Here is a 16,368-nt window from a genome sequence, read left to right as displayed (position 1 = left end):
AATTTATATCGTTATATTGTTTTATTTACCTACTTGTAAATAGAAGTGGAATTATGTTACTGATGAAATAATTTTTAGCGCGTTATAAGGTAGGAACGGGTTAAAAATTCCTCGGAAACGCAAAAGAATGCAGCGAGGAATTCTCCCAACGTCGTGTATATATACACACACACACACACACACACACAAATCGCGTGATTATTCAAATTCTTCACACCTGTCAATTATCCTCGCTATTTACATAACCACCTACGCGAGCTTATAGATAGAAAAATTATATGATCATCTATACGCGTATGATTATAAATATACCCAAGTGCGGAAAACGGTGAACGAAAGAAATTTGTAAAAGGAAGAAGGAGAGAAAAATAAAAAATTTTATTTACACCTGACAGCTATCCTTATAATATTCTTCAACGGTCATTGACTTCGACGACGTAGGTATTATACGTATTATGTAGGCACAAGGTATAATGCATAAATAATAATGCCCACAGGCAAAATAAGTTATCCTCTTACAACTTTCCGCGGATATGAATTATTGTTTCAATTTTCACACCCCTCGGCTCGAATATCGGACAATTTTTCAAATTTTATTCACGATCTAATATTTTCTCGCTTTTAAATCCGTAATACTCGCATCGTTTTGTATCGATAACGCGAAAAAAGATTACAATTTACGTCGTTTTATCGCGGCGCTACGTTTTCTGTTTTTTGGTTTATTTCTTTTCATTATTTCTTTCTCCATCAAACAAACCTACCATATTATAGGCACAGTGTGTTTTCGACGTTTGCGTAAAATCAATTACGCTCGATAAATATATATTATTGTCAATTAATTTTAATTAATGGAACTCTGGCTGCGTGATAATTGCGTTGAAACGAGAGGGTAAAAGAGAAGGAAAAGGAAAAAGATGAAAGCGGATACGTAGATACGTAGACACACAAATAGCCAGGCAGTCGGTATCGCAGGTGAGAGACGGGCTTGAGAGAAGAGGCAGGCATCGGCCTGATATCATCTAGGCGTGGCGCTCTTTCGCACGAAACTGCCGCAGGTTTCAGAGAGATAAGTCGCCGCCGAGTTTCGCGATCACGTTTCACATTTACTCCACGTGACTTATTATGGTTTCGCGATCCTTGTAATTGGAGTCCCTTCTTTTTCACTTTCTTTTCTATTTTTTATTCTCATTTCTTCCTTCTTTGTCAATTATGTTATTCTATTTCACGCGTATACGTGGTTTGCTACTAACGAAACAGCACGGATCGATCTCTGCGTACCGACGGTTGAAGAAGAAATTGAGAAAAATTAAAAAAATAAAAGAAATCATCGCCTCAACAACTCTGGATTGAAAAAAGTACAGGTCATTAAAATGAAGGAAGAGAAAAAGAGGAAGAAGAAGTTCGAGGAGGAAATATACATATTCTAGTATCTGTGTTGTTAAACTGAATTGAAAATTGTTAACACGGTCAAGTATTATAATAAAAAATGAGCTACACTTGACAACTGATGTTACTACTTACTATCCATGAAATATTGTATAATCTCTCTTCAATAGTTCATAACGAGATGATTTACTAAATTTCTGTTGTACTTCAGACGGATTGTAAATGAAATTAGAGTTAAAGATGAATAAAAAATAAATAAAAATTCGTATCTATAACCTCCGATAACGCCGGTTGGAAATTTTTGATCTTCCTCTCAGGTATCAACGATTTTTTGTAGAAATGAAACAAAGAGACGCAAAAATTCTACTGAAAACGTATAAACGCAGACGGTGTAAATTAAAGGAGACGGTGGAAAAAAAAAAAATATCTCGGTTCGATTCGGCCCTTCAATTTTTCCTTCTTTTTTTTTCCTTTTTTTCCCTCCTTCCTCACTGTCCGCGGTATTCCCGATCGCCGAGAATTACCTTTCGATGTTCGAAAACCGCGCGACCGAACGAGGGAGAATTTATATTGTCTAGGTACATGATAGCGAGACAGACGGACGCGTAGACGCGTATTGTACCTATTTGTACGTCCGTACATTTTATAATACTACGTTTTAATTATATACACAGCGATAACGATCGTTATATTCTTGTCGTTTCTTAATTGCTTATTTTTTCTTCTTTTCCTGAATCAGTGAATTAATTAAAGTAATTACGCGCGGCGTAAGAAGCGTTGAAAGTGAAATTACCTTTTCAACTTTACAAGAGTTTCCTTTTTATTTTCAACGAGGATGTCAATCGCACAGTTTGATAAAATCAAATAAAAATGATGACGGAAAATTAGAGCAAAAAAGAAAAGAAAAGAAAAAGAAAGACAGGTTTCCCCGTGTCAAAGGATAAATGTGGAAATGTATCCGAATTAATTTTTACGGCATAAAATCGGGCTATTCGTAATTTTGAACAATAAAACAAAGACACAGGGATAAATTTTCTAACATCCGCGTTATAAAATGTTTTGACAATTTCTTGGTCACACCGGACGAATAGGCAGTGACAAAGTTTGAAAATCATCGAATTGTCGCGTTGCAAACCACGCTGAGAAATATTTCTCTACCCGTAAGCCTCTGACACTTGGATGCAGATGCATAACGGAAGGATCTCGTTAACCTGGAGCTGAGGTAGGTGGTACACCTAACCAGCCGGAGTTGGTTGCTCGTTAACGAAGTCAGTAAGACGTGTAAAATTGCCCGGCATTGCTGCCTGGCCGCGGTGAATGGAGTGGATCCGTAAGTCGAAGGGGGGGGTGGAGGGAGGAGAGGAGAGGAATAAGCGAGGACAAAAATTCCTGCGCGATGCTGCTGCAGCGTGAAGATCGGCGAATATAAGAATCCGCGGAATAGGAGGTCAGCCCGAAGCCTAGAATCGGCGAAAGCTGCTTTCTAGACGCTCGACGAGCGATTCGTTCGCGTTTTACAATCGGAGGCGCACAGATGCTGACAGATTCGCGAGAAGATGCTGCGATTTGACGATGAAAATCAACCTTGTTTCGATTACTTACAGGATACGATTGCGAAATTTTTCAAGTGGTTTTTGGGTTTGCTGATTACGATATTGATATCAGATTTTCAAAATTCAAGCTGGTGAATCTAATCGACAACACCGAAAAACCCCGCATGGAGTTTTTTCACCGTATTCGATCAAATTTGAAATTTTCCTCCGGTTAGATCTGCCATTTTGAATTTTTATATCTGGTTTAGGATTCGTAATCAGCGAGGCAAAAAACTATGGAATACTATCTTTTTGTAAAAGTTGACTCGGCTAAATAATGTGCGAATCAAAGGGTTAATTTCTGTATCGAACTGTCGATGGAAAATTTATCTCGTCGGGTGGAACTTTATTCGAAACGCCATACGAAATAATCACCTCTACAACCTGTAATCTACGTATAAAAATATACCGGACGTTATATTTATGTACAATAAAGTACAAATCGTTGTTTTATGCGTGAAAGTCGGGTGCCTGCGGCTCTGCATCGACGATATTGAGATCATTGATCGATATAACTTTCGTGACTTAGATAAACCTGCGCTCGACGCAGGGAAAAACTGCAGACACAACTAGAAATCCAGATCAACTTTCAGGGGCGTTTTTTGTATCAAAAGTATTTAACTCCATATCTGCAGACAATCACTCCAATTCCAAGTTGCAAATTAAAAAAATTACCCAGTTTAATTTCATCGATCGTTTTCATTCGTTAAAGTCCGAAATTTATCCACGATTGCCAAACAAGGAATGTTCATTGCGGTAATGCGAATTGCAGAGTCAGAAGCACCTCGAATTTGCGGTGAATTGCACAGAAAATGAAAAAAAAAAAAAAAAAAAGAAGAAAAAAAAACGGACGAAGGAGGGGTTCGGGTTAACTCCGGATAAAGGGCGGTTTGCGGGAAGAAAACGATATCTGCAATGTTGTGGCGGCTCGTAGGCCGCAGCTAGGCTTTTGCGCAAAGCGATCTCTGAACCCGTTGAACGATAAATCGTTGAAAACTCTCTTACCGCGGGGTCCGAGATTACTCGCAATTGTTGTCGCCGGTCCCCCGAGAACCATAAATCCTTTGATTCTCTCCGCGATTTTCTCCTTCTCTCTCCATCCCTCTCTCTGTTTTTCTCCATCCCGAAAACGCCGTTCCCTGAATTCGAAATTCAATATCTTTTTCATCGAAGGAAGTCCGGTGACGTGCGCGTAAAGTACATTAGATTTTCAGCTAAAGTAAGAAGACGAATAAAATTCAGATTAAAAAAAAAAAAATATAATAAATAAAAACGAAATTATTGTTATAATTTGTTTGGCAGAGAAAAGATCAGCCGCGTTTCTGTTTATTTTTTTGTAATGTTTTAGTATTCTCTTTCTTCTTTTTCATCAACACAATTTCGTCCTCGATAATGATAATACTAATATAAAGGAAAGGGAAAAGTAGATTGTATGGGCAAAAAGTAAGAAAGCTACAACACTGCGAAGAAACGGACAAGAAGTAAAATCGAAAAAAATGTAGGCCACAACCAGCGGAAATTGCATCGGCGTCACGGTTCTCGTCAATCACTGGAACCTTGGAGTAAAGCTTCGATTCGCTAGCCCCAAAGTTCGGCGAATGACGGACGGGATGCAAAATTCGTGCTATTTCAAGTCGTCGCGCCGCGATTCGCGGTTTTAATTGAAGAGTAGAGAATGAGGGGAAAAAAAGACCGAACCAAAAATGATACCTACTGTATTAGAAATTTCGCGAATGTTGCACAATTCTTAATTTCAGATTTACAGACTTGAATGAAGTGAGCTTGATTAACGATGCGAAACGACGCGGGTGTTTTTTTTTTTTCTTTTTTCTCTTAATTTTGTACGTCTTTTTTTCCAACCAAATCTCTTCAGAGCAAGTGTGCGATGAATATAAATTATCATCGTAACGTCGGTGCAAACCGTGCGATTCGATCGTAATATTCGCATTCAGATTATCCCGATTGGCGATTATAATCACGTTGCGAAACAACATCGTTTTAATTCAACATTTCTATTCCGTTTTTCTTTCTTTTTTCATTCGATAATGTGAATCGAATTTCGGATCATTTTCAAGTATCGTACATCGTTTATCTCGGTTGCGTAATACTCTAAATGGAAAACAGACTTCGAGTCTACATTCGAAGCCTGAGATGAGTGGCAAAGAAACGACGACAGAGAAGAAAAAAAAAAAAAAAGGAAAAAAAAACGAAGATTAAAGTACGAATAAAATAAAGAAAAAATAAAAGGCATGGGAAGCCGACGAGATGCGAAAAAGTAGAATCCTTTCGCGGACGCTGACCTTGTACAGATGGAATCGAAATTGCCTTTGTGCTTGCGTATTGCCAAGTTATACGTATTCTTACATAGCTGCGTTAAATCGCTTACTATGCGATGACGATGTGGAAAATAAAATTGCGAACTACGGTGAATTATTCATGCGAAAGGATTCGCCGAATGATGTATGGCCGTAGGTAAAATCAGAACGCATCTGACATACCTAATCATACTGCGATTTAGCTTTATTTAAGCTGAGAGATTTTGGCCAAAACGATATAGGCGAAAAAGAGAGAAAAACGAAACAACAAAAATAAGGTACTTGATAAGGTCCGTTGATTCTGGCGAATGCCGATGATAATTGGCGATACAACACTCTCGAAAAACCTTCCCAATTTATTCGTTATTACGCATAGAATCTTGAATTAATATCTAATTTATTCGATTTCAGAAATTAGAGGCAATTTAAAGTTCAACATATATTTCTATTTCACTTGACACAAGTTTCTCTGTATAATAAATTACTGGTAAATTTTTTTTTTCTCTTTATCGAGAAACGTTTGAAATTCGCACACCCAGACTACGAAATTCGGCACGACGTGAGATGAAATTTGCAAGTTAATTTAAAACTTGCAAGAACAACTCGTACCTCGGTTATTTAATGTCTGGTTGAAAGCAATACGAAGAATAAGAAAATGAGCGGTGTTTTTTCTCCTTAAATCTTTGTTCCAAGACTCTGAGCGATTCGTATAAAATATGACTCAACCTGGCAGGATTGTGGAAATTATTGTATTATTAGCAAAGCGTTAAGCCCTCGCTCTATGCATCGGTATCCGATACAAAATATTGCGACAGACGTATTATTCCGCAGTTTACAGTTTAACTCGGCTCTGCACAAAAGATCTAACCCAACGGCTGTTCTATCGAGAATTTTGCACCTAGTCGCGAGTCTAGTCGTGAGATTGGAAAGGCGAGAAAACGTTATACAATCAGCCTCGCTCGGTACGCGGCTGCCGTGCCGCTGTTTTATTTTATTCCTATCATGCCTTGGATACACAACAAGTATAAAGGTGCACGGTATAAATACACAGCTCTCTTATTCTTTCGATGATAATTTATCTTCCAGTTTTTATTTATTTTATTTTATTTTTTTTCCCATCATATTTCTAATTCTACATTTGTGCTCGTTCGTACGCAGCACTGGGTATTAATATCTACATGATATTACGGATATGACGGTGAAAAGGGTGTCATTAGTTTTATCATACGCGTTATAGAATATGAATCTAGGTCGGTGTATAATTTACGTGTCTGCCGCACGTCTCTGCATTGGATTCAACGTCTGAGAAATTGTCCAGAGGCTTGGTTACGAGGCACGATTAGCCGGCTTCGGAAACTTTTATCGCGTTACGTAAAACCGTATCTAGAATAATTTCTCTCTACTCCTCGTCGGTACAGTTACGAGTACAGGCATGTATCACAATTGTGCAGACACACGTGTGATTTTCTCATTTTCACCAATATACGTATAATTCATCGTAATTTGTCGGAACGAATCGACTAGAAGAGATTTCTCGATCATCGTCAGTGAATGTCATCGTCATGTATTTTTCATCTTCGTAAGCTTTTCACTGACTCGATCTCTAGGGGCGGGGCTGAAATTCTGAATTTAAAAAATTTCCAAAGTTTGACCGAACTTTGACCCGTCGTCTTTCCGACACTCGAAACTTTGTTGCTTCGTAAAAGTTTGATTTCTCTACTTCTCAATCAGGCGCTTTCGGAACTTTTCAAATTCGAAACCACAACCCCACCCCAATTTCTGCAAGTAGATAAAGCAGGTACCTGCTAACAAGTAACGAATAAGTCCGACGAATCGAGCTGCGTCGCCGTCGCTTCTGGTTACATACTTCCGCGAATCCACCGAAGTATAATATACAAATAATAACGCATGGGTGTAAGTTAATCGGGGATGCGAAACGAGGCGTTATCGGCGTAACATCGAAAGCCAATTAATATCCACTCCACGCGAGATGGCGATCTGCGGTATCGAAACCCGAGAGCGAGACTCGGGGAATTCGGGACTATTATACGGGACTGGAGGGACTCGCGCGTACGTACATTCGTCGTGCGCTTCGGTATAACCCTGGAGGGGTTATGATATAGCCTCGCCAAGGGGGCAACTTGTCAACACCACCGCGACCCTTGCTGCACCAACCCTAATTCAAGCGCTCGCTGACGTAGATCCGATTCGAAAACCCCGTTGCTCAAATCGAAACAGCACAGAGGCGAGATTACTCTTAGAAACACGAATTTCGCCCACCAGTGCGCAAAGTGACCACTTTGCCCACGCCTTTCACAGTGCGAGAAACCCGTACGCAAAATCGAACTTTGCACTCGCGTTTTAAAAAACTGTTTTTTTCTTTTTTTTTCAGTATCTATCGATTTTATACGATTAGGTGATGCTAATTTCTTCAAACTAATATTATACAGCGGTAACGTTTACGGAAGGTGGAATTATCAAGAAGAAATGGGAAAAAGGATTAAAACTGTACGTAAAGTATCGAAGGTCTTTTTGAAGACAGGCAATAAAATTGATTGCAAAAAACTTACACCTATGTATAATGAATCTGCACATCAGAATTTTGCAACGTCGAGCTACAAGAAATGGTAGGAAATTCTATTTGCAGCGTTTCTAATAATTGAAAGTAAAACGGCGATACCATTTTACGGATAATAAAAAACTTCTAATTCTACGTACCTACATAAAGTATTTTATACGCTTTGAACTATCACGATACCGTTAAATTAACAATGAGTTTCGGTTGAGTTACGAATCGAATGCAGTCGACGAATCGCTTGTGCAGCTGTTCGTTCGACCGTTAAACAATTAATTTTTACCCCGCATGCCTATGATATGATACATACATATATACATACGCCAAAAAATCATTCGCACGAAACGAAATAGAAAAAATAGAGAAAAAAAAAAATAACTATTAGAAATTGGGTTAAAGAAACACACCTCGGTGTTCGATTAAACACGCGCACACGTCGAGGAGAGAAATGGAATTTCGAAATTCAAGAGCGTAAAAGAAAGAGAGAAAGATAAAGAGAAAACAAACAACACCCGAGAGGCGAAGAATTTCCGTAATAATCGAGTGTCGGGATGGAATTAGCCCCGGATGGACGTAACCTTCTCTCCACGCCAGGGCTAAAATGATTAGCTGGTAAATAATCTAATTAACCGGTTGACGTAGCATTCGGAAGCATCCCAGCTGAGCAGCTGCAGACTTGCACCATGACATCGCCGACCGGCCCCCGTAACCTTTTCCCATACATATCTTCGTGTACGCACGAGGGAGAAAATAGCCGGAGGGCGATATCGTAGAGTCTACCGAACTTAGGGTGAGGCTCACCTTGAAATTGAACTTACGTTTACACCCCTCCGGGGTGGAATTACGCCCGAGGCGATTTCAAAATAATATTCTTTGGCTCATTTATCTCGGCAGCTCGGACGAGAAATCGAAAGGTCGAGAATATAATGTTAATCTCTCGATTTTCATTTTTCCGAATTACAATGAATTTCGTTTGTTCACGACTCAACCGCAATGTTAAATTTTTTTACCTGAAAAGTGGGACGAAAGTGGCATATTATTCCGGTTTAACTTATTTGCGGGAAATATCAGAGCAAATGAGCTCGCTTCGCTCGGGCAGTAAACTCATCCGCGGGAATAATCTTCGACTTTATTCCCTCGTTGCATAATGTACTGTTCTTCTTCGATAACGTTTGCAAGAGTAAGAATTTTCCTTTTTTTTTATTTTCAATGTTTTTCTACTCACTTTGTATATGCCGTCGACGAGCCTGGTAAGTTCTTCGGTTTCCATCTTGGCTTGTATTTGCCGCGTAATTCAGGCAGAAACAGCGTCGGGTACTAATCGTGCAAGGCGAGGCAGATCGACTCGATTAGGGACATATTTTCGATGGTGTGCAGAATGATACCGGGGAGTTTTATTCCTCGTTTCGTCCACTTCCTCGAACAGCGTGCCGGGGTAGGAAGGCCCCCTCGGTGCTGGTGCAAAATCGCCCAACGAAGCGAACGAGAGAGACGCGCCAGGAACGGTTTTATTTTTCTGAAACATACACAGTAGGTGGTAAATAAATTTAACCGTTAGACTTGGTGCGACGATGAGTAAAATAAGAAGAGAAATGCGAGAGGAGTAGACCAAGAAATTGTTTGGCGCTTTTTTCTCCACCGGTGTGTCCATCCACCACAAATGCTCGGTCATTGTTTGACCGTGAAAATTGATTCGAGGACTCAACGAGACCGCAGAATTACTTCCTTATACACGGTCATTTATACAGCTACGAAACTTCTTCGTCGAACATCTGCGTTCCATATTATCAAAACTAAGAATTTCCAACAATGTCTCACATTGAATTTCTACGATTTATTTCTGTAAGTTTTATTATACATATTTTATTCAGGAATGATCATTAATTTTTTTCTTTCTAGAAACTAATTATACGGAATGAAACGTAGCGTAGTCGGTCTCCTGATCAAAACGATCATCTTATTTATACGTCAATAATTTTTTGGCATAATTACACGTGAAATATATATAAAAAAACCAATAAATTTCATGAAATCGAATTATTATAATTATCCAGGGCTACAAGCGAGAAGAAATTTTGAAATGTGCATTCAACGAGAAAGTAGGATATACATAAACGAAAAGAAAACGTTACAAGTTTAGAAATTTGACGAAAGAAGAACGAGGTAAAATTAAAAATATACGATTATCTAGGTTGGTGTTCAACCACTTAACGAGCCGCGTAATTTATACGGAAATGCGGTGAAAATCCGGGCGTCTTAATCAAGCCTGACCTTCGCCGTGAAACGAAACTCGTGTCAAGGAGCAATTAACACCCGTAACTTCCGGTGTTTATGGGCGGAGGGACCAAACTCTCTACGACGATAACCGTGTAGGTTATCTGAATAAACGAGTAAATCCCTGAACTACGCGTGTATGGGATGCCTGTTGAATAAACCCGTAAAACGACAAGTCGAAACTGCCGCAACTGCATAATTTGTCAAAGGCGTCGTGTTCGAATTTTCCCACGGTCAAATTCAAGAGAATTTTTTTTTTTTTTTTTTAACACCGCGAGTGTCAAATTTCCCGGAAAAAGGTTTTTCCACTAAAAAAAAACGTCGGCTTTGGCACATAGATACTTCCTAAAAAAATTTTCTTTTCATCGCCCCGACTTTTTTCCGTCAATTTTGGTATTCGGGAATGTGGAAAAAAATTAGGGAAACGAAAAAAAAAAAATCCTTTGCGCGTTAAAAGATTCTTTCTTAGTTGAACTTGGGACATTAAAAATATAAAATAAATAAAAAAATTTTCGATTCATATATGAAAATATCGATAAGATAAACAATTGCAGCCAATTTCGAAAAACTACGCTTACGCCTCGGGTCGTTGACATCAAATCTTACAAAGACCACTGAAATATCAAGGGCAAAAAAAAACCACCGTCGACCAGTGTTATAAGAGATGAAAAAATTGACGGAATCGTCAAAAAGATAGACAATTTCCCGCGATCTTATCCTTGATCCTTTTCAAATCCCACGTACAGGTACGGCAATACCGTGTTATATTCGTACACGACAGTCGTAAGCGCCAGAGTTCTAAGGCAAAGTGCAAACTTGGCACACCTTTTCCTTTCCTTCTAGATTCCGAGGCGCGTGAATGCGGCAGGCATACCTACGCCTGTTACACCTAAAAGCAAGAACGAACCGAGATAATAGCGTCGATCTTTAACGTCGCTCGATCGTCGTTTGCGCGTACATATTTCTGCATTTGCGTATTTATTTACGTACCTACGACAAGCCTGAGTATGCGGAGGTGTGTAATCTCGCCTTAGCTTAGATGGGACCATTTCCTTCCACATTCGCGTATCATCCCGCAGTGAAATTATCGCATATGTAATACGTGCAAGAGGCGATGCACTCTCTGTGTTACGGTCTCGCAGTTATTACCGTCATTACATGTATTTTCCGCATCCATCTCCTGCCGCGCGATGTTAAAATCTCCCAGAGAAAGTTGCAGACTCCGTGTGCATCAGTCTTGGCTTAGCGTGTAATATATAGAACCCGTCCTCTACCGCGATACGAATTACGTAAAGAAACCAGTGGAATATGATATACATTATATAGTACAATGCATGCCTGTGTAAGCTATTATAGTTGTAGATTACAGCGCAGATATCGAGAATGTATGTCACGCGGTGATTAATTTCCTTTTCCTCCTCTCTCTCTCTCTCTCTCTCTCTCTCTCTCTCTCTCTCTCTCTCTCTCTCCGTATCTCTCTGCTCTTTAATTCGTTTCCGTTGTTTTCTTTGCGGTTGCCGAAATATCACATCCAAGCATCGAAATAACAACCATACAGAGAAGCGATATTCTACGAGCAAGTCTATACGTAGATATTGGCCGGGGTAGAAAGGTATGCCAAACAATTTTTTTTTTTTTATTTATTTGTCTTCGATATCTTTTTATTCGTTGTAATTTTGTTTCTTCGCAAACAAATACATTCGTACGCGTTATTCATCTCGCAGAGGCAACTCCGCGCAGCTCGTAAAATAACGCAGACACACGCAAAGGAGTCTCGATACAAGCGGGTGTCCTTGCGGAATGAAAGTTACCGGGAGAAAAACTTTTGTGTATTATTTATACACATTGAATTGAATCATTCGCCGCGCTTGACTGAACTGAGTAGGCATCGCAGGTAGGATCTTGTTTAATTTCAATTCGATTTATTTTATTACGATCTAATTTTTGTCTCCTTCTCGCAGATCAGTCTCATTTGTTTCTTCACAGAAAACGACGTGTGTATCCTTGCTTTAAATACACTATAGAGAGCAAAGAATTTCAAACGCTCGAGAGATGCGCCAGGATGAAGGGTTTCAGAGACAAGGACGGAAATGAAAGAGTGATGGAAGGAGCGCGATGAGAGGGAGAGAGAGGGGGAGGGGAAGGAGAGAAAAATGCTCGAGGGAAAAATCCATGAGAGACAAATGACTTTCTGCATTCTTAACATTTTTCCTGAACACCGACGCCGGTTCTTTCAACGGTATATGCACGCACATACGTATATAATAAACCCACCGCTATTACGGGCAAGATAATAAACCCGCTGATCAGGAATCCAATTTCGAAAGAAGACGAGAACCGTGTATTAAAGACAAAAAAAAAATGTTAATTGAATAACTTTCTCACGTACATCGTACGGTTCAAGAGAAATTTCTATTATGCGTAAAATTAATTGTATTTGAATGATCTAAAAAAAAAAAAAAATTCTCACCGTGAAGGGCAAACGACAAGACCGAATCAAATCCTGCAAATAAATCCAAATCACATAATCCGTGTCACGTGGAGGATAAAAAATTTCGTTCAACAGCAACTCCGCACAAAACATCCTTTGCCAAACACGTTCACAGGACACTATGGAGGAATCTAACCGCACCGCAGGACGAGAGGATGCATTTTATTCGATAGCGGCTGAACAACCCGCGTAGAATTTCATCGGCGTGATATTAGAGGTTTTTCATACGGTCTATTCGGTTTCTAGCCGCGGTGAAACGAGAACGGAAGAAGAACTCGCGACGATGACCAAGAGGCGATGGTACGGCAAGCATAACTGGTCGGCCGGCATCCGCGGACCGTTGGACGAGCCGATCTCTCTTCGGGATGCCGCGAACCTCGGATCTCAAATCGGCGTCTTCATCTCGCGGCGAACCGAAAGCAAGAGACTCGGGCAAATACTCGCTCCGTTAATGAACGCGAACGCGGAAGCGAATTGGCGCGTGTTTCACCCGCCGTAATGCATCCCCTGAATCCGCACCGCGCGTTTGCATCTCATTCTCTAAACATTCGCCGCAGCATCTCAGAATTTGCGGATGTAATCTCAGTCGGTTGTGCGATCGTCGAACGCGACAATTGCTGGACTCGATTTCGCGGTTCGTTGATTGTCGATTGCAACCGGCGGCAAGTATTTCTTTACGCGTTTCGCTGTTCCATCGTTTCTTCTTTTTTTTTACCACCTACAACCGTGTGTACCTGATCTAATTTAATTCCATAACGACGATGGAAAATGGAAGATTTTTTCAAAATAATATGCCATGTATTTATGTATGTGTGGGTACAGGTTAAACTTTTAACGAGAATTTTATCACAATTCCTTTCAACTTTTTATGTCCGAAAATCAAGCCCTTGTATTTCCGTTGCTCGCTAAAATGTTTAAATTGATAGACTAGCAAAATATCAATCTCAATCTCGGATCGGCTCTGCCAATCTTTCCCAAAATCTGACCAGTTCGAAACTAAGTGAAATCAAATCGATGAATCGAATGTTTATTTTCGGGTAAAAAAAAACATTCATCCCGTTACAAGCGAATGTAAACGAAGCATTAGCCTCAATATCGTCCATTGGTAAAATTTTCACCAAACGATCTCTCTGTCGGAAAATCATGCCGAAGCGAGAAGAGCTGTAAATGGGAGAAGGCAGGGAGAGGATCGTAGATGGAATAGCTGCTCCTCGTCTCTGGTCATCGGCATTGCTTTCCGTTATATTATACAAGCGACCGAGCAAGGTACCGGCATACTTAGTAGGGTATCGACGTACCTACTCGGCGTTTTACACGTGTCGCGAGACGTCGTTGAAGCGATGCCCTCTAAGCTGAGAATAATTGCCGCGTCGATTAATCGAGTGGAAAAAAATAATCGAACGCGACTCGATTGAATCGGTCAAAATTAATCGATTCATTCGTTATTTCGTATTTTCTTGGAACGGTTAGTTTGAAACTCGAGTTTTGTAAATTTTAGTACCTGGTCCTAATGGCGGAAAAGTTGGCTGTTATCGATGAAATTTTTTATGTATTCATAGTCGAGTGATAAATTGTCGAAGTAACATGTTATGTAAAGAAAAATCGTTGATCGTTTGGATCAGCAAAATTCGGATACAAAATAAAATTAAGATTCAAATGCTTCACGCGCCTTTTGCAAGCTGTCGAAGATATTTACAGCGAACATTTGCTATCCGAATTACTTAAAATTGTAGTAAATTTTTTTACATTCATTTTATATCCTCTTCTCATATAAATCGTTGACGTACCGTCGAATCGTTCGTTTGAAATTCAAAGCGCGTTTCTCTATCCGTACAAGCTTCTTGGTTCCGATATAAAGATGACCGAAGTGGAGAGATGCCGATGGCCATGATTGACCCGAAAAAATTCTTCGCGAGAAAACCAGTTGGTAGTCTCAGATATCCGACGGTGTATAGTCACGGTGTAGAAAACAGTGACGAGAAGGGGAGGGGGAGAGAAAGAAGGAAAGAAAGAAGGAGGGAGAAAAAGAGATGGACCCGTGAAACCTCAGCCAGAAGAGACTCGGCGTTAAAACGCTGAATGCGTTGCATGTAAATACGTTGTATTTTATTTACACACACACACACACACGCGCCATAATCCTCGAATTACTCCTTTTTTCTTCCATCTGCCTTCGAGAGCACGCCGCGCATGAAAACTTCACACGAATTCCGGTTTTTAAACATTGCTGTTTCATAAATTACACATTTACATTTAAATCACGTCGGTATGCGAGCCGAAGAATATCGAGCCTTTCGTGGCGTCGAGTAAAAGAAGAATTCGTTATTTCGAGCGTAGCAAATATCGCGATTTACGGAAGGACGGGGTCCAAGTTCCGATTTTTAAAATTTATTATTTGCAGGCGAAACTTGAAGTTGGGAGATCAAAGTTTGATGAAATTACAAAGTCTCGAATGGTCGCAAAGCCGACGGCTCAAGTTTCCGAAAGTTTAAGTACCGACAGAGCAAAGTTTCGATAAAACAAAATTCCGAAAATTAAAATATACTTACAATTAGACAGCGCGGCTTACTCGACGAGTGAGTGTAAAAAATGAGAAAAGCCGAAAATCAGAATGGCCAGGATTACGAACGTAAGAGTAGCGAAAATACAATATAAAGAAAGATCAATGGGGTGATTTCTCTCTTTCATGATGCTTTTTATTTTTGTTTTTTTGAAATATAACGGTAATCACAACACGTGGTCGCCGCTGATCCTTGATTTCGCGATTTCTCAGTCAAAGTAATTGACTCACGAGCGACACGCTTGTTCCCCTTAATGTAAAAATCGTGTAACCGCGTGAGATAGCCAAACGTATAGCTCGTCGTGCACGCACAACGCCAACAATACGCCATATGCTGTAGGAGCGAATTGAATAGGGGCGCGTGTAATGCAGTTCTTTCCCGTAGTGATAATCGTTGCACGCACTCGAAGACGATAAGCGAATCGAGTCCGCAAGGGTGGGATAACGAAGAATTGGAAATTGTATCTGAGGCAGCGAGAATAAGAACGAATAAAACATCGGGGAATAAAATTACAGAATATAGGTGTACCTACATAGATAAGTAGAAAGAAAGTAAAGGTAAAATTATTATTCGAGAAATTGCAACCGTTGCAGGGAAAATTCGCCTGTGACGAGGAAGAGAAGTGAAATAAAAAAACGAACGGCTTTTATATTCTATTTGATATTTATGTAAAATCGGTTGAAATGAGAGTTAAAAAAAAAAAACGTCGCTAAATAGTTTGTTACAAACAGCGCGTCCGTATAATTCGAGTTTTGATAGTGGAATCGTGAGGAATAAATAAACTGGATTATGTAATTCGAAAACGTAGGTACCTAGATATAAAAAAAAACTATCGAATCGGATATTCGTATACCATATACCAGGTATATGGGGATGTATAAATGTGTATAAGAAAAAATGTTACGCACAATATAGCTTGGGGCGTGTGGTTTTTCTTTTTAACCCCAAGCGCAGCTCTGGTTTCTCATACACTTGAACAAGGTAGATATTCCAAACGTTTTCTCTCGCATGTATTTCCCAAAGGCTTATACAGAACTTATCTTAGATACACATACACATCCGTATACACAGTATTGAAACATTTATTCAAGGATGAGATTCTCATCCTTCCGTTCTTATTTCCCAAAAGGTTTCAAACGGAGAAGAAGAAAAAAGTAAAGGGAGAGAGTTGGAA

The 16,368-nt window shown here is 39.8% G+C and overlaps 1 protein-coding gene across 4 annotated transcripts in view; it reads right to left on the bottom strand.

The window, feature by feature from the left end:
- The window catches only part of LOC124303428 (zinc finger CCCH domain-containing protein 13), a 115,358-nt gene that overhangs the window by 83,389 nt on the left and 15,601 nt on the right, over positions 1 to 16,368 (bottom strand). For 3 of the 4 annotated variants that reach the window (XM_046760614.1, XM_046760612.1, XM_046760615.1), the window contains exon 2: positions 9,094 to 9,384. In XM_046760614.1, coding sequence (XP_046616570.1) covers positions 9,094 to 9,138 — 45 coding nt within the window. In that variant the 5' untranslated portion in view covers positions 9,139 to 9,384. Of the gene's footprint in view, positions 1 to 9,093; positions 9,385 to 12,612; positions 13,042 to 16,368 lie in introns of those variants that run through there. The other variant, XM_046760613.1, reaches the window with a different exon arrangement.

The sequence above is a fragment of the Neodiprion virginianus genome, chromosome 4 (genome assembly GCF_021901495.1).
Source record: "Neodiprion virginianus isolate iyNeoVirg1 chromosome 4, iyNeoVirg1.1, whole genome shotgun sequence".
Classification (NCBI taxonomy): Eukaryota; Metazoa; Arthropoda; class Insecta; order Hymenoptera; family Diprionidae; genus Neodiprion; species Neodiprion virginianus.
This window is presented reverse-complemented; position numbering and strand designations above follow the sequence as displayed.